Source organism: Synchiropus splendidus, chromosome 1 (genome assembly GCF_027744825.2).
Source record: "Synchiropus splendidus isolate RoL2022-P1 chromosome 1, RoL_Sspl_1.0, whole genome shotgun sequence".
NCBI classification, from domain to species: Eukaryota; Metazoa; Chordata; class Actinopteri; order Syngnathiformes; family Callionymidae; genus Synchiropus; species Synchiropus splendidus.
In genome coordinates this window covers 34562029-34587631 of record NC_071334.1, presented here as the reverse complement: position 1 = coordinate 34587631, position 25603 = coordinate 34562029, and the positions used below count along the sequence as shown (strand labels likewise).

The window sequence follows — 25603 nt, the reverse complement described above, 5'->3', positions numbered from 1 at the left end:
GTGCAGTTACGCGTATGTGCCTCTGACGCATGGACACGAGACTTGTGTTACGGGTATGTGCCACTTTTGCACCCATTCTACCTTCATAGGCTAAAGCCGTCATTTACAGCTCAATGGCTAAAGCTCACCGTTGCGCTGCGCCACCAACGTGAAAGTCACGAGACCAGTCAAATCGCAGCCTTACGGTTAGAAAATCACGTTTTATCATATTGCGATATAATCGCAAATGCAATTACCGGTAATCGTTCAGCCCTAGTGGGAATTATAAATAATGGTACATCCTCACTGTACATTGTTTAAGTAGCATCATATATAGACAGATCCAACCCTTTGATACAATGCTCGGAAGTACCAAAAAGAGGCAAAACAGTAAAGCACTTACCCTGAGGTTCGTCCTTTCCCCAACGCACAATCAAAAACTTCACCAAGGAATCTTCCATCGTTCAGGTTTCAACTGGTCATTTGCATTATGGATGTCACTCTCACTACCAACTTAATATGAGGTGTCATTTTCCAGAGACTCAGAGCAGAGTGCAAAAAGAAATCTATTCCAACTATTGGCAAGCTTTCAGTCTCCCATCAGCAGGTTCGATCTCTCAGACAGTCTCACTATTATCCCAACCCCACGACTTCATGATCAACATCTGAGATTGTGTTTTTCTCAGGAAAAATGAATGTAGAGATTAGATTCTAGAGAAATAATGGGGTGCCGTGCTGGTGTTCTCTCACCAGACTGAAAAGTGAACGAAAAAGAAATAATGAATACAGACATTTTTTGTGTGACAACGTCATCACTTGAGGATTAACTCAGGGGTAACCAAACCTGTCCTCAAAGGGCCAGGGTGACTGGTTCAACTGTGTGTTCTTGATTGGTTCCAACAAAAACCTGCACCCACTGCGGCCCTTTCTGGAACAGTTGGGGATACCTCCCGCTTAAATCCTTATTTACATGCTAGTGGAACTTTTCTATTCTATGCCTCTTCTGCTAAAATGATTTCACACATAAATGTGTGTGCAGTTCGACCCTCCAAATTCAACCCTGTCACACAGCAGGAAACTGACATCTCATGTCTTGAGATCATATGGTGAGATGATGAGTGAGAATAAAAGAAACATGGACGTTGTGTGATGAATAAATGTTCTTGAATACACAGAAGAGAGTGTGTCAAATATAGTCATGTCAACCATTTGAAAACACAAATAATGTCACAGTGCCTTATAACTGTCACCGTGATGTCACATGACTTGATTTTCAATTCAAAGAGTCAGCTGTTTTTCTGGTATTAAGAAATAAAACCAGGATGTTGCAGGGGCAGCAGCCAAGACAAAGCCGCCAAGCCGCCCCTCAACCCAGAAACCAGCTCCTTTAACAAAAAAAAAAACAAAAACGTTGAGGCGTTGCCGTTGCAACTGTGAGACGTCATCTCTCCAGTGTGTCCTGGGTCGGTTCTCTTGTAAAGGCTCAGAATAGGGATTGCTGTCAGTCATGACTGGTCACACTTTAGGTTGTGTTGTCATCTGTCTTCTGAGCTTCAAAAGTTTAAAAAGTGTGAAAAATGTAAAAAAAAAAAAGAAAGCTAATATCATCCAACTGAAACTGCAATACATTTATCTATAATAATCATCTCAATCGCAATAATCTGGAAATATTTCCATTTCATACCTGTGTAAAAATAGTTTACAGAGTGCTGATGCAAAGAAAATCACATTATGATCATTGAGGTGAAAAATTGATTGTGCAGTCTTGTTAGACTGTCGGATGCTGAGCTAAGCACATACATCATCTCCTCCAAACAACGGTCAACACGTCATCTCATGAATGGCAGGATCATCAGATGTTGCCAGCGATCAATACTCCTGGACTATGCTGCATGTGTATGCAAAGCTTTTGAAAGTCAATACTGCTGCAGGCCTGATGTTTAAGATGATGGAAATCAATGCCCTTTCTCAGCGCTGATGGCGCAGGTGTGGTGGGAAAACGTGAGTTAATATCCTACTGTGGCAGAGGGGATCTTCAGGGACGTCACTTTATTCAGTTTCAATCTGAGAGTGTATTCATGATTCTGAAAATGTCACTGTTCCTGTGATCTTCCTCATCACCTTGTTTGATTGAAGATACTGAAGGTACTGCTATTCCTCGGCTTTGCCACTGAGGAATAGCTGATTCTGAAGTCTGAAAAAACACCATCACCCATAATCCTGAGCTCCCCAAAAACTCACCTGCAGCACACTGCTCCTCGTCCGCTCCGTTTTCACAGTCCCGTTCTCCATCGCATCGCCATGACAACGACACACATTTGATGGCAGCGCCTCCACAATCGAACTTCTCCGGGGGACACGTCTGCCGACCTGATGTGAAGGAGAGTAAAGTGAAGAGAAGGAAGAGCAGATGGAAAAGTTGGTAAATGGATGGATGAGAAAGAAAATGACAAAGGATGGAGAGTGAGGACAGGGGGAGTAAAGTGATGGGAGGAACAGCCAGGAGGAGAGAACGATGGAGGAAGAGAAAGGACAGTCAGTCAATAAAACTCTTTGATAACTCAGTTATCTAGCTGCCCAAATCGATTGTTTCTCAGAGGGCTGGAATTACACAAGACACAGTGACAGAGGAACAAAGAAGCTCGACACAAAAGCAGATAAACACACAAATAAGCAGGTCATTTGTGTTGTATGTTTCTCCACAATGAATGCCACACAGCTGTCATGTTTTAGAAACAAACATTGATGCAGCTTGGTGGGGTAGAGGGCAGGGGAGCAGCCTCACAGCGAGACGGTTCAATCCAGCGAATGAAAACTCACAAGCCACAAGAGCAAGCATTGCTCTAAGTAGAACAGTACAGACATGCAGGCCTAATGATATTCGACAGACCCGGATTCACTGCCTTTTGAGTCCAACCGCAGCAGCCACATGAGTTGTACACTAATGTTACACTAATCCCTAAAATGGATTGATTGATTGATGAGGCTGGTGCTTATCGCTGTGGGTTCACTGTGAGTCCCTCATATTTAAGGCAGTTCCTGCGACTGTTGCAATACAGGAAGAAAAAAAGACTCAAAGGATCGCTGAGTCCCACAACTCTGAGTTAGTCCAACACATTCAGGAAAATCATCGTGTGAGTAGTTTCAGACCCACTTCAGACAAGGTCTGAAGGTCTATATATATATATATTGGTGTGTATATATATATATATATATATATATATATATATATATATACATATATACGCACGTCCACGCACGTTATGTTTTTTGCGGCTTTTTTCCGGCTGTTCCGAGTTCTGGATTTTCGTTCGAAATCAGAAGCAAAAAAATCTCAACATTTTTGTTCGAACTCCGATTTGTTCAAAGTCCGGAACGTTCGAAAAAAGAGGTACCACCACATATATATATATATTCAAGCACCAATGAGAAACAGTTAAAGTATTTTTAAAACTCTACTCTTACAGATCAGATAAATAGTCTTCTGACCATTCGACATTGAGACTTTCATGTCCTCCCATCTTATTTAACCATTGTTACTGTCCATATTGAGTTAATTTGCCAGATAGTTAAGCAGCCCGATGGACTCTATTGTTGAAAGCATTTGAATTATTCTGGAAAGTGTTGCGTTCAGGGGAACCCACTTTATTTGAGTCCATGACAGCAGATAGCGGCTGCAGTGTTGCCAGAGGCCAGTCCCACTGTGGAGAAACACACTTGTCCAATACATCACATTTGCAGTCCCCACAGCAGGTCCCAGTCCTTCTTTTATTACAAACCACAGCGCTTGCTATTTCTGCAGGTGAAACCTGGGAAATCTACCTGCAGATTACATTGCGGCCGGCTGTCACAACTCCCCTCCATCTATTATACATGTGTGACCACCAGCCTGTGTTTTTCCTGCACTGACCTCCGATCAATATTACCAATGGGACTTTCACTCAAACCAGGCTTGTTCTATATTTTATTTAGCTCGTTTGTCTTTTCAACTATTTTCTGACATGTTTTGAAAAGAGCTGTGGACTTCAGGTGGACATTTTTGACTGAACGATTACACACAAGCTTCACTTCACTGCAGAACATGTACATGTACATGTACGTACATCAAACTGATCCGTTAATTGTTCATTTGTGTTGTACATTTTCATCGCTGGTGTCTTGCATCATCAGTTATGTTATGTTTGTGTCATTTCCGCACTTCAACTTGTTTTGTTTTTCTATTGTTTGTATTTTCTCCGCGTCCCTTTTGCGTGCTTTTATTCTGTTACTCCCTCTCGTTTCCGCTTCCGCCCATCCTATCCAACTTCAAAGGCATATGCAGCTGGCGCTTATCTCCTCATCTTTCTTCTGTAGGATATATTCCTTCCAACACCAGCCAAGTGTGCCAGATGGTAGACTTCAATTCTCCACTCAGGTACGTCATTCAAGACTTCCGTGATCTTGCTTAATCCCTCAAACTCCCTACATTTCCCTATTCTGTCGTCGCTGTTTGTTCTCCGGTTCTTCCTCGCTACTCCTTCCTTTACTTCCCTATCATCTACCGATCCTGCGTGTGAGCAGTTTTAGGTCTCACATTTTAGTTTAAATAGATCCGCTTAGCACCCCTCGTGTGCGTGAGTGTGAATAGCCGCCACCAGCGAGCGCTTTCAGTTCATTGCCACCTGCGAGTGCGTTTTCTGTTCTCCCAGTTTTAAGGCTTTCTAATCCGCCTTTCTTGTGTTCCAGATTCTTCCCGTTCCCTGTGTGTTCTTCCCGGTCCGCGTTTTGGTACGCTACTTCTGTGTATTTGTTTGTATTTATCGATTAAATTGTTAAATTGAATCTCGTTCCTGTGCCGTCTGTCGACCATTTCCAACTGCACTTCCACTTCTCGTGTCAGTTTGTTACTTTTGTTGTGTTAGCTACTTTTGGTGGTGATGGTGTTTTTCTTCCTGTGCGACCTGTGTGCGTCATCTCCCACTAATCCCGTCATTGTCTGCACCTGTGCTCTTGCCTTGTTCCCCTCAAGTCTTCCTCTCCTCTTGTGTCATTTTGTGAGTGCCTACCATCCGTGAGTCTTGTTAAGCAATGATGAGTCAAGTGAGTCAAATAAGTGAAGTTTCACCAACTTCACATGGACACTTTATTGTTGTCAAGTCAGAGTTCCTCCAAGTTTTTGTGGCATTTTAGTTTGGACTATTATTCTGTGATTCTATTCTTGGTCATTTCGTTCTTTGTTAAACTGAGAACATCTGCCTCGTCTCCTGCATGTGTGTCCAAGCCTTGTCTAATCCTAACAAATGGTTTTGCTGGCTAACAGTCTGTGATAGGAAACTGTCACGATGTCTACTCCTTAGAAGATGAAAACTCTTAGAAGACATCTGTATAACTGGATCTTTAATAATCAGGCGCAGTCGCCAGACATCGCAGTCTGATCTTTTTTTGTTCAAAATTGAGGCAGTAAAAGAGATCGCATCAGATACTTCATTTGCATTTTTATTTGACACTTATCACTTTAAAACACTAGAGATTTACTGTGTTGAAGTGCTTTTCATAAGAGTTACCTTTTGGTATGTTTCTGTTTTTTCCTTCATGTTCTTTGGCCTTGATCTTTTCAATTTTTTAAATATTTCTTTAAACACTGTCTGTATTGTGATAATATCAACATCATATATTTTTTGCGATACGCCTACACTCAACTCAGCTAAGAGAGTCACAGAGTCCCGGGGAGTGGAGAAACCTAGTGGGATATACCAAGTGAGTCCAACTATCTTAGCAAGCAGTCAGACGGAGAGCGAAACCAAAAAGGGAACTTGAGTCGAGTCCCTCTCATCCAAATGAGTCCTTCTTACTTGTGCTGCCAGACAGTGACTGGGCCCATCTCGGAATAGATAAGTCACACACAGCATTGTCTCAAGAAGAGGAAACCTGCCCACACTCCTGCGGGAACACTCAAGGAATCCCCAAAATGTGATGTCCTGGATCTGCAACGATCCCTCAAGACCTCGGGGGGGGACCCCCACAAAGACTTCAGTAAACCTCGGGATGATATTACATTTGCACCCATTTGTTCTGCATTCATCAAAACACTATCCTAAGGACCACTCAACGGTGTGTTCTCCTGTAGCTCAGGACTTTCTTCCAACTGCCACATGGACGATACATTCGATTTGTTCTTGTTAGAGACAAAAACAGAGATGTGATTGGAGGGAGGTCCCAGAGCAACACGTCAGTTGATCAAAACTAGTCTGTCCACGAAAACTACTGTACTGAGCTTATGAGTCTTTTGTCTGCCTTTATTTGCCCATTAAATGTACAGAAGAACAAAGTTCTACGGGTGTAGAGGTCAGCAGTGCCGGAGCTCTGCAGGTCTTCTTAATTCAGTTTTCAAAGTCAAATGTTTAAGCACATGCGGGAAGGAAATGCCACCGGGGAGTTTGGGGCACTAAATATTGCACAGACAAGCACTTTTTAATAGGATTACGACTGACAATGAGGCTTTAAAGGGTAAACCAAACACAGTTTCACCAGACTGAACCAGGCCTTTATGCAGTGAAGCTAAACATGATGATCGACGGCGCAGAAACACCAACCTCTCCATTAAGATGTCTAATTTTATCAACGCTAGCCATGAATTCAGCACAGTTCATTCCCAAATGGTCAGGGTTTTATGGCTCTGAATTTTAGACGCGTACATTTCTACTTCCCAGAAAAGTGCTGACGGGCAGATGAAGTCCCGACCACGTAGAGTTCACACGTATTGCAGAGATGTAATCTTGATGCTAATGAGAGCCAGGAGCGCTTGTGAGGCCAGCCTCTCAAGACATCACCAAAGGTTACGCTGTTACAGACGGCAGAGGTATAAAGTGGAGTGGCATTTAACTTTTCTCTTGACTTGACTTTAGGCTGAATGAATATTTCAAAACCTGTGAAACTCCCGAGGCAAAGAGTCAAGCTTTGGATGCTAACAGCCAACTAGCATGACGCCGTTTCTTAACCAGGTGAGAGGGACTGTAACGGGATTATCCGGATTACAATTCTATTCAAACAATATTTGTTATCTATCACAAGTAACTGGAATCAACTCATGAGACTTTGGAATAATCCAATATACTAAGAAGAGAAAAGACAAGTCACATTTGTTTGGAAAGAAAACATGTTTCTACTTTCTGAATTTCACAAAAGGAGAGACACAGTCACAATGACCTTCACAGGCTCTGGAACACCAAGGAAAGTTACCTAATTAGGTGCTCAAGATCTTTGTTATAGTCAACTTGATTGATCGCATTGGGCGGGAAACACTTCTATAAAAGTGCTGGATCGTGTGTGCCGGGCGTATAAACAGCTTCTTCTGCCTTCTGGGTCGGAAAACTCATTAAGCCCATGGTGACATTGCTACTTGTTCAAGTCGAGCAATTTCACAGAGAGAAGTGAGGCCGACTTGTTACGCGCCTCACATGGCCCGCCTAGGTGTCCCTTGTCACGGTGGGGTACGGGCTGGACCAGCAGTATGTTCATGGACTTTTGATTAACTACCGTCTGAATTCAGGCAGATCGGAGTCCTGCAAGCTAAATGCTAAAATAGTTTATTTATAGTGAGGTGTGATGGTCCGGAAGGTAATATACGTCTTTGTGGACTTGCCACCTGTCACAGCATGATAAACTTCAAAACAAAAGCACTTGAGAAGAGCACTCCATAAAGCAGCCCGTGATGAATTGGGAAGGTTTGTGCACGGATTACAGCGACATCAATTTAAACGCTTAAGCTCAAATGCTTCCTCACTCGACAAGGCGCCGACTCATGAAGGGCCATTCTTTACAACTCTTCACGCCAACAGCATCGCTTGTTGCAGGAGAGGAAAGCGATGAAAGAGCAGATGCTCCACACTGGCTTGAATCTCAAGTAGCTGACTTCCAACATGAAACACTTGCCATTTCTGAGTGACTGGAGACGAATGACCACATTTAATATGAATCTGCAAAAGGTGTCAGGCATCAAGAAAGTCATTTAATATTTATGAGTTTTCGATATGGCACGAGTGGTAAGGGCTTTCAGGGAAAATCAGTGAAGTGAAAAAGCTTGTCTGAAACCAAATTCCTGTTCAAATCAAACACAGTGCAAAGGTGTGAATGTTTGAAACTGGAACTGTACCAGGGGGCACTTTTCTAAAACATGTATTTAGTTGCAATACCCACATTCCATTCTTAAAATACAAGTGAAGAAGACTTCAGTAAATAAAGTACATTTTTCGGAGACTTCCCTTTCTCAACATATGAACTAAGCTTCAGCAAACAACTCGCAATTCCTGAAATTTACAGGAACGGGGCAACACCAGTTCAGATCTGACACCCAAACATTTGGGTATAAAGTAGAACGTGAATCACCTCTCACATCCGTAGGACATCAGAATTTTTTCTCGGTTTGCTTTACGCCACTTATGACCAGTAGTGTTATAGTCAAGACCGAGTTAAGACCATGTTGAAACCAGAGCACACAGAGACCAAGATCAATGAGAAGGACTAGACCAAACTGAGACCAAACTGAATAATGTGAATAACAACATTTTCTGTTCTATGTTTATTTTGAAAAAAATGACTAGTGTTTCTTTTGTAGTAAGAAACAAATGAGCGTGTCTAGATCAGGGCTCTCAAACCAGTCCTCAAAGGGCTGCAGTGGGTGTGGGTTGTGTTCCAACAAAACAGGCACACATCGGTTAACCAATCAGGTGTCAGCTGAAACAAGCAGCGCCTGACTGAAAATCAGGTGTCTCCCCTTATTGGTTGCAACAAAAACCTGCACCCACAGCGGCCTATTTGTGGATCCGTTTGAGGCGATGTTTGCTTGCGTATTCAGTTCAGTCTTGGACTTGGTCTCTGTAGTTTCTGGTCTTGACAAGGTTTGGACACGGTCTTTGCTACAACAAAACAGAAAACAACTACATTTGCATTACAGAGGTGAAGAACAAGTTGACTTACAAGGTATTTTCTATGACAAGAGAAGAATGAGGAGTTTAACTAGTACTTGGTGGAGAATAGGATATCATCATCCGTTTCCTCACGACACAATACCAGGGTTGTGTATTCACCGCAGACAATCACCAGACAAGCTTTTTAATGAGAAGTGGTGCCATCATTTGGCGTCTTGTGACAGAATGCTTTTAGAATGGCCATCTCTTTATTGTTTCCAATATCGATACAATAATGTAGGGCCTCATGAAATCTATCGTAGTAACGATATTCTGTCACACCCCGAGTGGAGAAGACACAGTTTATTCATGTCGACCCCTGAAATTTAGCATCTCACTCACCTGCATAGAAAAGACTGAAACTCCACGTTGAAAATGGACAAACCACCAGCACACACACACCTGGGTAGCCAGCCTTCCAGTGTGTGCCAGCACATCAACAACAGCGTCACATGGGTGCAGAATTTCCAGAGAAGTATATCAATAAAATAGCCGATACATTTCATAGCTTGACTGACAATCAATAAAGTGTGAGGCAGCAGGGGATCTATAACAAATGACTGCATGTGAAACTGGATAATTAAAGTCAAGATTGAGCAAATAGACGGCGTCATTAATCTTTGAGTGGCTGCTTGAGAACAATAAAGTTTATATGCCTGGCCACATGCTCAGAAAAGACTGGTGCTGGTCATCTGTCCAATGAATACACAGCTATATGTGGTTTACAGCAGCCATATAAATAATAATCTACAATATGTCACCAATAAACACAGGAACGGCAATTAAAAAATGTTTACTTTCTGCCTTGGTTGAATGATCATTTGGATCTATTGGCGGTATCAAGACCAGGGGAAATAATGAACAGCTGAAATGGAACCGGGGTGGGGAGGGAGGAGCGGGGAGGAGGACGGTTCATACTGTGGTCACAGATTTGAAAACATTATATCAAATTGGGACAAGCCAAGAAGGATGAACTGAAGGATGGGAACAGGGCCACCGGATTGGAATGCGAACAAAAATTGACCTGGGGGCGTCACATGGGTCCACTTAATATCAGATTAATGAAGCATGTAAGTCAAACTATACCATGTATGGTATGATATCATGACATCATTACATAGATGGGTGAACTATTCTATTTCATGAAATAATGTCTGATTTATTTGCAATGACAGACTTAAATCTAATAATATACATTGCATATATCAGAGGGAGTGTAGCCATGAGCACAGTTGCAATAAAAATATTAAACATATGTATTGTACTTCTAAATGAATTGGATTAAAAAGATAGACAATGAACAGTTGCGTCTGAGAAATACACAATATTTGAAAGTCATAAAACATGAATGACTATGACTGTTAATAATACAATGTCTTCCAAATCCAAACACAGCTTCCACATTCCCCGCTGCCGCCTTGAATTGTGATTTAGTTATGAATAAGTCATGTGTGAATTTTCAAAAATAAACACACTCATGAATTCACACATACATCGCGTGCTTGTTTAGAGACAAGAGCATACTCAGTCATGCATACGAAAACCTACGCTAATGCTGACTGTACATGTGGAAGCACAAAGGAAACTTGCGGAACCTCTCATCGTTCCAACTAACAATGCACAAACACAGTGTTTGAAATCATCATGTCACAAAGTCTTTGAGGCATACGGAATTTCAGGAGGAGTGAGGCGTCACTGGGAAGACGAACGCCATCTGTGTGGAAAAATCACACAGTCAAGATGTGGTGTGCTTTTTTTTATTGAACTGATCAGTCCATTTATTATAACTCTGATGACTGCAATGTTCTTGGGTGAAAGCAGAGCATAAAAACGTGGCTATTTTCCACCGTCAGGGGTTGTCAAGCGTCATTCCCCACCTCCCCAAAACCTATTCTCTTTCTCATCTTCCATCTCCACCATTCTAAGTCCAACACTGTCTCACCTCTTCACATGTCCAAACCATCTGCCAGCTCTAGCTGTGTCTCTGAACTTCTCCACATGTCCATCCGCTACACTCACTTTTCATTTTGCCCTTTCTAGTCACTTGGATGCACAACTTCAGTATCTCCATCTCTGACTCATGACCCTCAATACCATACTTCAGAACAGTGACCATCACTAAAGCTTTCCTTTCACTCTCGCTGCCAGTACTCTGACTGACTCTGTCACAACTGTTTCCCTGTGTACAACTCCCTCTGCACCTTCTTTACCTCCATAAATCTCAGTCCAATACAAATTTCACTACCTCTACTCCCACATCTTTGCTGTGCTCCTGCCTCCCTCTGATTCACCCATGTACTCTGCTGTACTTCCATCACTCTGTAGCTGTGGCTCAGAGTGTACGGCCATATTTTTGGGTGAAGTCATAATGTCATAATGCAGTTTGGACAACACTACAGAACACGCTGATGGTTTGGGCTTGTGGGAAGGGAAGAAAAGAATGGTGAAGACTTGAAGAGGACATGTAGTCATGAGAAGTCACGGTGAAAAAGGCTGAATTGCTGGGACAACCTTGGATTGACAATGACAGAAAAAAAAGAGAACAGCTACATATTGGAACTTGATCCTCATGAGCCATAATAATGAATGTACAGATTCAAGTATGTTTTTAATTGGGACTGAATAAATATGAATATGGCAATAGCTCTTGTTTTTATTTAAGGAACTCAGCGGCGTCAAACAACCTTCTGGTGTTTCATCCAACTGAAAGTGAAACTGGCTCAAGGCCTGAGTCGCCAATGCCGCTTGTCCTTCAGATGTGAAATCCAATTTAGTGAAAGGGCGTGTGTAGCTAATATCAGATTACGATTTAAATGAAGGTTAGTGTTGATTAGCTGCTTTCATTGGAACACTGATCTTCAATTAATGGCTTGTGAGGGAGGCAGCAGTGGAGAGAGAATTGTGAGGGGGGGTGACTAGAGGGGTTCAGGAGGGGTTCAGAATGAGAGAATGGTTGTGTCAAATATGAACTTTTCACAGGAGTTAAGTCCTTAAAAGGGACTTTTTTTTTAAATCTTCAAAGACAAAAGGATTGTCATTTGGTTCGAAGAGCAGATAGGTGTTGGAGGAGCAGTTTTGAAGCATGGATGTTGGCAGTGGACACTGGGGATCATAGCATTTAAAAAGCTAGAAGAGCAGAGATTAATGTACAACGAATCAGTTTCCAAACTATTGTGCACTTGTATGAAGAACATAAACAACCTCAATGGGAATCTACATTGTGTGTGTAGCTGCCACAATGACAGCTGTTGGCTCCCAAAGGCTCCTGAGACCAGAATCTCCACCAGGGAAAACTCAATTCCAGCCCGGCTCTTAAGCACCAAGAGATTATTTCACATCCTGCCTGGAACTGGCTCTTGCCAGAGGCTAATCATAGCCTGAAGCTTCTGAACCAACATGGGGAATGAGGTCTGCTCAACTGGGACGCCTAAACTCCCACCACAAATAAGAAATAATGTCAGCGCTGTGCCCATAATACATGTGAAGTACACATCTTTACAGGCTCAAACACTCACAGGGCAATGAGGTCACAATCGCTCTCATATTCCTGCATTTCTTGGTACCAGAAAATAGTGAAATTGAAAATGAGGGCGGTTACCTACTCCATTTGATCCATGATGGATCTCACTGTGTCATTACATGGGCACTGATCTGGTGCAGTCGGCATCAACATCAATACCGCCGTAATTGACAACGGAGGGACTGGGGGCTTGTCCATTTTGAGCATTCCATTTTCAGAAAAAAACTGTCAGTCATCTCATTTCAATTTTGGTTTGGTGTAATTTGAAATATGGGCCCAATTCTCTGAGTAAAAGTATTCCTTCAGGAGAGCAGGAAAAGGATTCTTAAGAGACAAAAGTTTGGGCCTCTACACTGTGGACCCAGCCACCTGACCTCAGTGAAGTGGGAGAAAATGCTGTACATGAAAATGCTATAGCTTCAGTCAGACTATGAGGATGGAGACAGAAAAATACACGCTTCCAATTGTCCTATAAATTCTCACTGCAGTAAGTAAGGTTCCTCGGTATAAAGCTCTGGTACAGCTATTTTATCCATCCATTGACTTCTGCTACATCAAAGTTGCATCACATACTCTATCTGATGTTCCTCTCTCCAGAAACCAGCTCTTATGATACAGCGCCCTCATTTCTGAACAAGACACCTGGGACAGGAGACACCTTTAGCCACCACTACATTACTGAGAATTACAAATATTTCAAAGATAAAAACTGAATCAAACAAAAAAAATGTGTTAAAATAAAACACTCTTTTCGGTAGGAGCCGAGTCTGACTCCATCGCCAGGCGGCGGGTGGCAGGGAGTGGGCCATGGTGATGATAGAGGGTTGTTTAATGCGGCACCATTAGTGCGACAGGCTGGATTGACTGGGCTCTTGGTGCTGGGGGGTAAAGAAATACAGCAGCAGCAGCGTTTCATAGGAAATTGCCACTTTCTTGCAGTAGACCTCCATTAACGGTTGTTTAGTGGGCAGCACATTGGGCATTAAAAAAGCAGCCGGCGGTGAGGCTCACATCTCAAAAGACAAGAGACGGCATGAAAGTGAGGCACACGAGAGAGACACAGGGAGTGATGGGCTGCTTCTTAGTTCCATGGTGAATTCAAAGCATGATCAGATGCAAAAAACGAGTGGAAAATCCTCTGTCAGCTTCTGGCCAACAAAAGCAGAAAGTTCCACGAGTCTTGACCTTTTAATCTCCACTACATGGCGTGCGGAAGAAAAACAGCGTATTGACCATGGATCAATTGTTACCCGCACAGGTCAGAGGCCACTAATTGAGCGGAAGAGAGGAATGTGGAGAGCATCGTGCTGTTTTCTCACTTTGATTGCTGAGTTAGCAAAGTCCCGCGTCCACCACATATATTCGCTCACAACACATGACAAACATGAAGCTCTCATTCGTATTTCAAGATTCAATCACAGTTCTGAAAGAAGAACATCACGTGTGTATCACCCTCAAAATCAAGTTTGCTTTCAAATTATTGACGTTTTTTTTAACTTGCGTAACGTAGTTTCCAGGGAGTCGCTCAGTGTTCTCGTCTGGAAATCAATACACTTTAACATATTACTGGTATCAATCAGGTTAAAGACTTTTGTGGTAAATGGGACGTCACAGGATACAGCAAGATAAGCAGAAGATTGGACATGACGGACCATGATTACAGTGAAGCGGATGGATGCTGACCTTTGCTGTTTGTCTGACTCCATATCTCGTACTACCACAACTAGTCCTCCACCTTCACATATTGTGATCATCCTCTCTAGCGTCTCACACCAAACCTCTCGAATCACCACGTCCATGAACCACAAAGGTTGTGTGCTAGGACCGCCCAAACCTTCGCTTCCTCACCTCAAGCTTCACCACACTAACTCCAGGGTGGTCAGCACAATCAAAAAGTATGACATGCATCATAGTTTTGTCGTGTTGTTTCACATTTTCAGTGTCAGTCTCACTCACAACCATGCTGCAGCTGTCAGTGACCACCACAGGACCACCAGTCTGCTCAGTCCCAGCCAGACTAGCTGAGGACACCTGGACACTGCTCTTGTCTACTGGCAGAAAAGCATCATGTAAATTTGTAGAATAATCATCCCACTTCCTCTCTTGATCACTCTCCTCATTCCCTGAAGTACTCCTTCCATCTTTCTCTCACACTCTCTCCCCTTGATAATAGTACTGTCGCTGTCCTTGATCAACGTAACCGGATGCACATTGTTTCTGGTTCTCTCTCTCTCTGTGTAGATGGGGCCTTACTTTCATCTCGTGATCATCATCATGTCTCTATGTTCCTAAACTTACGTCTGTAAATGCTCTCTTCCTTTCTCTCCCAAGTCTTCGTCTCCCTCTTTTGCACCATTATCTGAAGTTCTGGCTTGTTTGGCGCATGGAAGAACTACAGTTTGCTTCACTCCCCTTTAAATTTAGGATTTTTTTTCATCTGATACAGAATTGCATTTTACTTGTTGCTTGGGATGATGTATTAAAAATAATTACAGAACTATCTAACTCAAAATATTTAACAATTCAACAAAAAATGTAGTATTCATCATTAACTTCAATTCTTTACCATAGTCCAATCTGTGACTTAGCTTTATCTGCATCTTCAGCAAATTCATTGTTCTCAATCTGAAGCTGAAAATGCTTGACTATACATGTAAATGTATTTATTTCAATTATCTACTAGTGTCTCTCAACGGCTTGTAAAAATACCTGTGTAATGATGTCTTTCTTCTCTTCACTATTAAAATGTGGCAAGGTCAAGTGACAGATGCAAGAAAACCGGCGGGAGAAGGGGAGCGAGGCCACCTGGGAAATCACGTCTGCGGCCGCCTCAAGCATGAAATTGAAGCCGTCCGACAACAGAGCTCACCGGACGCTTCTTCCTCAAATTTGAAAATGATTAAGGAGAACAAGCTCCCGCTGCACACCGGCATCCCTGCTGTCTCGGGAAAAGGTGAAGCACGTGGAGCCGATGTCAGTTGCTGAGAGAAACTTGTGTTGAGGTGAGTTTTCATATTCCAAGTACGAGACCTAAAAGCTTTTCTCCTCCTCAACATTCAGAAGTCAGCACACGTTATTCTGATCTGTTTTGAGTAGGTGTGCAGACTCGTTCAGGCATTATTGCAGCGCATTAGTATGTACGCAGGGCCACTATCTGCTCTCCTCTGCGCTCTTAGGAGTATTAAAGTGAGTCCTTCTCATCGCCCGAGTGTTTCTGACAGATGAACGTTACAAAATCAGCGTTCCGGCGTGACATGTGACACCATCCTCTCCCCTCGTCTGTCTGAGGGAGGCTTCAAAACTTTGCTTTAAATTTTCAAAAGTTTCTTGTTTGAGCACACTGAAGGGCATTTGATGTTCGTGTCATAAATGCCCTTTGACAAAGAAAACGTGTGTGTGTGTAATGCGCGAATTAGTGTGGTTATACCTGTGGAGACCAAATCTTCGAAATACACTTTGTTGTGAAAACATTTTGGTATTTGGTGGGGAACTTTTGCCGGTCCGCACAAGGTTAAGCCTCAATTTGAGGAATTTTGAGGAATGCCAAAATAACTGGGTCATTATAATTGAAATTAAGTTTGGTTTTGGTCCTGGTTAAAGTTGCTTTGGATGATTAGTTTTCGGGTGAGAGGCTGTATGGAGATAGCATTACGTCAATGTGTGTGTGCGTGCCACTGAGGGAGCAGCACTTTCTCCTCACTGCAGAGGATAAGAGGTGGGGAAACCCCTGGATCGGTCGCCAGTCGGTTGCACATGTGAATAGACAGCCATTCACACATTCATTCGTTAATAAGAATTCCCCTTCACCTGTCCAGACGCAGCGTTCATCACAATTTCTACTTTCAGATGTGTAATTACAGACATGCAGCGTGTGCCGTTTCATACTTAATCTGCAGTCAAGCAGGGTCTAGAGGATCAGCCCATTGATTCACTCATGGGGAAATCAATCCAGCCAGAGACATCACTGCCAGCAGAACAGAGGTCACCAAGTTGAAGACAGGCTGAAAGCTGTGACACAGCAGGGAAAGTTTTGAAAAGCTCTTGTGGTGGTCATGGAACTGCGCGGTTTCCAAAGACAAGAGACGTCACCATCGCAGAAAGGTTTGAAGATCAGGCTTCTCCCCAGATGTTCAGCAGCTACACTGGGATTTTGACCCCTTTTTGTTAACATGTAGTGAAATATGACCACAATGTCAGTGCTCCTTCACCATAAGTCAAGTAGGACTCCAGCTTTTAAGGTAGCACCTTAAGGAGGACCGTGGACCGTGCACTCGACTTTCGTGTTGTCTGTCGTCAAACTCCAACACATCTCTGGCCCTAATCCTCAATCTAAGACACCAACTATGCTGGGGAAAAAAGCCTGAAGATAACAGACATGTTTTAAAATATGGAGGCTCGACGCAAACTTCATCATCTAATTAATATTCACCACTGGCACGAGACAAATCAATCGTCAGTACGTTTAGCACAGGGATCACTGAAGCACTTTGCTACTTTTGCACCCCAAACAGGAAGGAAACAATACTGGAATAGTTTGGGCTTCCATGTTGGATCATCAACTGAATTATAGGGGCAATATTACTCTCTCCAGAATTTCATGGCATGCCATCAGGGATGTCCCCAGGATTTTCGGGGTCAGTGTATTGGGTGGTGGGAGAATGTGTGCACTGTGCATCCTTGACATCCTCCTTAACAGACTACCTTAAAAAGCTAAGTCCTCCTCAATCGACTGATAATGGGGAAGTGCAGACAATGCCAGCTGCACTTCACTACGTGTGGATGAAAACTCCCAAAACACTGAATTACTGCACTGCTTACGTCTTCCTCTGTCATGTTAAGGAACTAGTCATGTGTTTACAACAACAAAAAAGGCTATTCGGAACAACGATTCTTCAAGTCATGCGACAGGAACAAAGTGAGGTTTAAACAGTAGATGAAATCTGAATGGTGGAATGTTGCATTTCTTGCTGATTAAAGTGCATTTGATTCTGCAGTGGTTTAATTCTGTAAACATACTTGGTGGAAAGTTTGTGGTAAACACAAACATGGTGGAGGGGATCAATGCTGGCAAAAGTCTCTGACCTTAATGAGAATTAATGAGCACTCATCTGATGAAATGACTTCCAGCTTCACCATACACAAGTAATGGCGAGGACGCACACACATGTGCAGCTGTACAGTCCAGTCACACTTTCTGGACCATCAAAGGCTTCTTTGATCACTGCTTTTTTGTTCTGATAACATCGTTGAAGGAAAAAGTGAAGTTACAGATGGTGAGTCTAGAGACTAAAACTGAACCTCTGATGCTTCTGAGACTCATATTTGAATTCTGCATTTGTAATGTGTAACATTGATATTCAAATTTTGGATTCTCATATGACACTGAAACATTGAATGTTCAATTTTGACAGTTGACCATAATTTTTCAAAACATCAGCATTGCGATGTGTGCACGTGCGATATGTGGCAACGCAGTACAGTCTTTTTTGCCAGGCCTTTCAACTTTTCCTTTGATTCAATGAAGTATCACTGAGAAGTCGGTTTTCTACGTGGAGCTCTCTTCATGCGAGAACCTTCAAAGGAAAATTTAAAATCCCCAAAAGAAAATCAGTATCAGAATACAGAACTATTTTGGATTTCAGAAAGATCATGTCGTCCAAACTGTCACACTGTGTGGACAGTACTTCCCTGCTATTGCCACTATCTGATGTCACATGACAAATGCTATTGGTCTCCCGAAACATCATCGCAAAATTATGACGCACATAAACTAAAAAGGGACATTCAGGATGCCTTTGCAACAGTCACAAAAAGTCCAAATGGCGCAGGAACATCAAGGATGCGATAACTACTCAATTTTGAAAAAGACACGCTACCAATCAATTAATCAATACTAAATATCATAGATGACCAGAAAAAAATAAATAAACAACAATAAGAATACTTATGTGTATTGCGAGTCCAGCGTTGCATAGAGGGAACTCTGCCAGCACTCTGCCTTGTAGCAGAAGTGCAAAGACATTGTCCTTTTTCACAGTTATTCCTTATATTCTCATCATTTTCCATCTACTTTTCCTCTGTTATTTCATTGTTGGGTTTTGTTAACAACATATGTCTGTATTTAAATTAAAGTCTCAAATAACATCAATGAATCTGCTACTTTGAGACGCACTTCAACTTAATTCTATACAAATATCGCTACTCACATTATGCAGTGAGGATTCTTATTAATTAGATTATTTGGCCGCTATTAGTCCCACAGCATCGCAGTATGTGTCGCAAAGAAAAATAAATTGCAATGTCACCTTTTTTCCAATATCGTGCAGCCCTCATCCAAATGACTAATTCTCATTTTCAGTCATTCTATCACGGGCCAGGTGTCACAATGGAAATTGCATTGGCAACTAGCTTCCCCAGTCAAAGCGAGTGTCCATGTAGCTCATGCCATCCATGCACACACAAAAATGTGAACGCATAACATAACAGCAGACACAGGAGGTGTTTGTGAAGCATATCGGCTGACACCTGCAGAAACCCGAAGCAAACAAAGGCATGAGGGCGAAGGAAGAGTGTGCTCACCATCTGTCAGCGTATGTGACCTTCACATGGCGTTTCTTACACACACACAAGTTTGTCTACTTACTGCAGATGGCGTCCGCCTCGTCGGAGCCGTCGGCGCATTCCGGCTCACCGTCACAGCGCCACCTAGCAGGCACACACTGACCATTGTTGCAGGCAAAGTCAGTGGTAGCGCAGGTTTTCTTCGCTGTAGGAGAAACAGACGAGACACAGGCGGTTATTTAAAGGACAGTTAAGCTCGACAGCAATGTCGCAAACATTACAGTGCCAAGAGAAGGAAAAAAGAGGGTGACAGAGAAGAAAGCTGCCAGATAAACAAGTGTTCTTCTCAGTCAGATGTTGGCACCCATCCCAGTGTTCCTTATAAAGAAACCATTAAGCACGAGTAATTGCAGGCGGAGTCATTCTTCATTCAACGAGAATCATTATCTCATGATCACATCGAAACGGTTTTGTCTTGGCTCTCCCTCTTTTGGTCATTTATTAGTTGTTAACCTTTCGGTATATCACTTTCTTCAGATTTATGGCTCTCTCCTAGAGGTGCTAGAAGTACAAATGGGTGTGAGAATATCCGGACAGAAACTGGAGACTGAGATAATGTCCAACGTTTTGGGACAGTGGGAAGAAACTGGAGTGGCCAAAAGAAAACCATGCATGCGCAAGCACACAGTTGCCTCCAGCTGGAAAAGAAGTTGCTAGGTTCTTTGCGGAAATACTTGACCACCAAACAAGAATGAGATGATGATCCCTAAAACTAACCCAGCAGTAACAGTATGGCAAGTCATTAAAAGTTGTACCAAGGTCAAACATTAGACAAATCTTAATAATTTTAATTGTAGCTTAGTGGCTGCTTTGAGTTAGGTTTCTGCTTCTCATGTGACAGGAAGTGGTACATAAACATGGTATCTCTTATCTTCAGTCCCGAACATTTCACATTTCCACGATCCATTTTTAGGTATCACGCTGGAACAGGCTGAAATGACTGTCTCCAAAGACTCTACACAGCCATTTCCACCAAGCAAGGGGGAAATGAGGGTACTTGAGTCCGTTCCAGGTAGAGGTTAAAGAATCTCCCACCTTGACAGCACGATCCAGCGAACAAGAAAAAGCACTTGCCCAGCATGTTAGCAATCCCCTGCCTCGCCGTGATGGAATATAACCAGGAGGGCGCTGATAAATAGCACGGAGAGTGTGTGCGTGTGTAGTGTTACGGTGTGAGAAATATTCCCCCAAAGAAGTCGATCGACTGTGACCGCGGCTATTCAATTTCAGACAGTATAACAGCTCCACTTAAGCTCATCAAACGTGCGGACTCACTGACGTCCAACTATCTGTGAATAGGCGTCAGTCTCAGGTGCAGCGACAAGTGGGGTGTGTTTTTGACACAAAGACCCATTTGTTACATCTGTATAGACTGTAGCAGCCTGAGTACATCCCCTCAGCGACGGCTATTAAGATCTACTTTTAAGTGCTGTTCTCAAAAGTATTTCTAAGACTGAGATATGAGCTTTCATACTTTTTTCTTTCTGCCTTTACATGGAATTTGAGGACTACTGTGGAATCTGATTTTGAAAAAGGACAATAACAAGTGTTGTGGTAGTGGAATTTGGTGTTGATTAAAAAGCTAAAAAAAAAAAAAATTCAGCTACCAAAAACGAAACAAAGTTCCAAAATGAAAGTTGCCAATTAGAATGCTACAAAAAACAAAAACAAAAACCATAATGACTCCATGCAGAATCGAACCCGCGACCTTCTTGCTGTAAGGTGAGCGTGCTAACCACCTTTATGTATGTGAAACTGAACAACGGGGGACTAGAACACAGTCAGAGACAAATCTAAATGGACGTGATACTCCTTGATACTCCAGTCGCAGATGTTCATATTTTTCCTGGCACAAAACAAGACGGTGGTCTTATTAACCTGTGGTTTATGGGCGCAGCCTTGGGTGTCCTATGGAGCACCATAAAAGGCGGTGCTATGACTGATGGTACACGTGGGGGCCATCAATGTGATGTAAGCGCAAAAGAAAGTGACAACCTCTCTACAGTGAGGATTAAATCTCTTCATTTGAATGCCACAATTAATTTATATGGATAATTAACAACACGCAAATCAATACAGCAGCAGAGAATACTGGGGGGAGCTCCCAGACTCTGCACGTCCTGGGTCTATCCCAGGTACTCCTCTTCAATCTTCATTATAAACTGAAGCTACAGTCGGAGCTATTAACTCGGACTGTGGTGCTTCCTCAGTTACAGCACCTGTAGCTCATATCTTGGTCACATATCTGGACCAAGATAAGAGCTACAGGTTTAGCTGGTAGAGAATTGGTTGCATAAAGAAAGCAGGAGAGCATTGAGCGTGAAGAGAACCAATGAAAAACATGGAGGATTAGAGCGAAGTCAGACTCCAACCCAAACAGAAAGCGATACAACAGGCTGCGGTCAAGGCCGGGGTCTGCAGTAATGGCGTCTGTCTCAAAGGTCAAAACAAATCCTTTACTGGCATGAAGCCAAAAATCCTTTTTTTTTTCCTGTCCAGTCTCATCTTTTCCACCGACAGAGCAGCGGGATTATCGCCGGTCTGATTCGGTTCTCCAATACATACGTATTCTCTCCCCGTCACCATTTATTCAACGGCATTTGAGCGGCTCAAGGATTCGTGATTATCGTCTCGTCGACACAGACAATGCTTCTCCTCATCCTCGGGCAGACTGATCAGATCATAACTGAGACAATAATAGGTTTTCAATTAACCTCAGAATGGATTATGTCACTTATATGTGCTTGGCAAGAAATTCCACCTGAATTAGTCATGTGTTAGCATATAAAAGAGACGATATCAAGCTAACTTCTCTGATGAATGAGCTAACCAACTGAAAATTCGTAAACTATTCCTGTCAATCATCATGAAGGTTCTTTCTGATATGTATAGCAGCTACTGTTAGCACTGTACACGGCAGTGTGGCTAATGCACACAAACAAATGCTTGCATTTACATTCTAATGCAGCGAGAGCCAGCGAATACGAACGTCATCCATATGGAGGAGTCGAAACCTGCTGTATGATGCAGCTATATCGGGGGGAGGGGTGACAAAGGCATGCAAGATCACACCCCTACACAACCGCTTTAACACATTTCCTGTGAACAAGCTCTTTATCTGACACAGTTATGGATGGCAAAATTTAATAAATACAAAAATAAGTTCTCGAAGCATAGGTAGGTCTCGACAGCAAAGTTGGATTACACACGGTCATTCTGGACGAGGATGTTTCCTAGCATCGTCGCCCTTCTATGTGACGTCTTCTGCTGTGTGAATTGTATTTACCCTGCTATTAGGTGACACTATGTGAAGTAAATTGTTGCAATCATGCATCCTTGAGGCATGCCACCTTCAAAGTTCTTAACCCCCATGTGATGAAACCCAGAAACACCCGCTTCCTTTTTAGCCTTCCAACCCAAAATAAAACCACTGATGCCAAAGTGTTTCAGCGCATGTACACCATCCTACCTTACAGGCCATTCAGTTGCGAGTACGAAAGGACAGCTAAACAGTTTTCATAAATGCAGTAACACACATGAATATTACAACAGAGGTTACACCAAGTCGAGCTTTTAAAGAAAGGTGAAGGCTCAGTTACAGTAAGTAAGACAGACCACTTTACCTAACACGCCTCGCTGACCCTTATATTTAATGAGTCACCTGCCACCTGAACCCTGCACATATTAGACGCAGCGGAACCTCCACGTCTGGGGTGCACCTTCATGATGACATGATTTGAAACAATGTGACCTGAGAAACAGGTGAAGGTCCTTCCTGCGAGTCCTTCAATTTACTCACTCTGTTACATGAACGGGAAATGAAAACACTGTCACCATTAATAAGGATCTCTTAGCCTTACCCTGCGAAACACTCATTATCTTTAATAACAAAGCTCTCGATCTTGACAGGAGCAAAAGTGCAACATTAAATCACCAGAGGTTTAAACACAGGGAGCATCATCGGATCAGTCACCTTGCCCATGGGCTGAGGTTCACATAAAAGACACCAATGTTCTACAGATGCAGCTCACAAATCTATATCCAGGCATCATCGGTTAAGAGGTGAAAAAAAAAGTTTTAAAAACATGGACTTGACTGGAGGACTGGAGGGGAATTGGATGGTCCTTAACATTGAGCTACAGAGCAGGAGGAACAAGGCCGTTCATCAGTGGGCCGGAGACCCACTGCCGAGACTGAGCAGAGAGGAAATGGGACAGGTCTAGTATTGGTCTGGTGAGCAGATAAAAGACCCCTGCAAACCCCCAATAATCCTTGGTTGTGGCGAATGGTCTGGAATAGTAAAAAGTCTGACCGGAGCTGGCGTGGACAGACATGGCCCTTGAGAATCATCAGGTGAAGTATGAGAGGAGGATTTATATTAACAACAGTACAAAAGAAGAGACAAAACTGTCTTTATTGCATGATATGGTATAAAACAAGTCTGAGCATGGTGTGTGTGTATCTCACCAAACAATGCCTCCATTTCTACCGCTCTCCTCAGGAGTGATTTCTGACGAGAGAAATTGCTTAAATATACATTTTTCCGAAAGAGAACGAGAGAAAATCAGAGTAGAGAATGTTAGTCCTCAAACATTAATCTACCGCCTATGTGTTGGCTCTTCATCTCAAGTCTGCTTCTGTTTACTCTACTTTAGAAAACATGCTGCTCTCTTTCCTTTCCTTCATGTCTGTGACTTTGATGAGGATTAACGTGAGCGGCAGAATAATGAGAGATGTTCCACTGACAACGTTTTAGGTCTCTGTTGCTGCAGACACACTGCACTGGGTATATATGTGCACAGGATATTATATATTCCAGACCTTTATTTGTAATTTCCAAATAGAAAGAGCCTCAAGCACAGTGAGAGGCAATACGTGTATTTCAGTGCGACTTTGGACAAACCCATTAACCGCAGCTTTAAAGGTCAGTTTCCTTATTCTCTGCCAACTTAAAGCTTATTAAAACACCAGCCCTAACTCTGTGTTGGTCACAGTTGTCTGGAACAACAGCATCCTCACATGACGTTATAAATCCTGTCACATCGTGGATCCTGCACTCGCCATATACATAAGCCGGGAATTACAACATGACAAAGCTGCTTACAAGAGGACCAAACACAACAATGGTGGAGACAAAAAGATGATACTGTGATCATGAAGAAATCAATCAGAAATGAAGCTCGCCGTCAAGTCTGTACATGTATTATTACTATTGGTCGTAGTAGTAGTATTACATTTATAATAGATTATAATGTATTTATAAAGCTGAAAAAATGCAGCATTATGTGACTACAAAGTGTGTATATTCATTACTGTCACAATCAAAGAAAGGGGCAAAAGAGTGGAAAAAAAGGTGGAATCATCAATAAGTAAGAATGATATGGGATGAAAACAGTGCCATTAGACATGTTTTTCCATTTAAAAATAATATTTGACAGATGTTTTTTTATTCACAGATGAGTTGTTTTAGTCAGGAAAAGTGAAAAGTTATTACAATAACATCAAGAAGTTATACTTAACTAAGTTGAACTGAGTTTTCAAATTGCACTTGTAGTTGACACTTCTGCCGCTACTCAGTAAAAGTTGTGTTGTATGGAAGCTTCGTCTCTGGATTATTTTGCAAAGACACTAGAGCACTTGAGCGCGGAAACTTTTTACTGTTTCAGAACAAAAATGAGTGGAAAAGGGGCCAACACAAGACTGAATGGTTCGGGATGTTCCCTGGGCCCCTCTTGGTGGTATTTCAGGCACGGCCAGCTGGGAGAAGACCAAGGAGGCGAGCTCGGACCAGGTGGAGGGACTGTATCTCTTCACTGGCCTGGGAGCGTTTTGGGATCCCCCAGTCAGAGCTGGTGGATGAAGAAGGGCGTTTGGCCTGACCCTTTGTTGACCCTTGTTTGACTGACTGAATGGGCGATAAAGCAAAGACTTCTGGAAACTATAGCTGGTATGTAACTCTTGATCCATTGGATGATGTCCAAAATAAGTAGTATCGCACAAGGGGTAGACACTGGTCATTTCAAGGGTCTTCTTTCTTACTATTGTTGGACAGTGCTGAATCAAATGAGGTGTGTGTTAATCTGAGAGTGTGGTGGTATTCCTCTCTGCTCCGTGGAATCCCTGGGAGGTCATCTCCTTCTGCCTTGTCGCCCTTTATTAGAAGTGACATATGCACAGTCAAACCCCTGCTCCTCCACTGCGATCCCTACCGTGCACACACACGGTTCCCTAACAACGGGGCCGTCTGGGTGGCACTCTGACTTGACCTCCATTGATTTATTAAACACTCAGACATTGATACGACCACACACACACACTTTCATCCCCACCCCCTTGTCCAATCACCGTCACTCCAGTCTCATCCTTTTCACAAGACACAGTCACCGCTTCAAAGATAAAAGCCATCATTCCTCCTCTTTCTGCTGCATGTATGGAGGCACGATGAGAGGGAAGCTTTGAGGTGGTCTGGTTTAACTGATGACATCACGAGAGCGGGTCAATGTTACGGACAGGTAACTGAGGAACTAAACATTGACAC

The 25603-nt window shown here is 42.7% G+C and overlaps 1 protein-coding gene across 4 annotated transcripts in view; it reads right to left on the bottom strand.

Moving 5' to 3' along the window:
* lrp8 (low density lipoprotein receptor-related protein 8, apolipoprotein e receptor) overlaps nt 1-25603 on the bottom strand; it is a 140416-nt gene that overhangs the window by 49012 nt on the left and 65801 nt on the right. For all 4 annotated transcript variants that reach the window (XM_053881480.1, XM_053881489.1, XM_053881495.1 and 1 more), the window contains exons 3-4: nt 19088-19210; nt 2221-2349 (exon numbers count right to left, since the gene is read on the bottom strand). In XM_053881480.1, coding sequence (XP_053737455.1) covers nt 2221-2349; nt 19088-19210 — 252 coding nt within the window. The remainder of the gene's footprint in view (nt 1-2220; nt 2350-19087; nt 19211-25603) is intronic.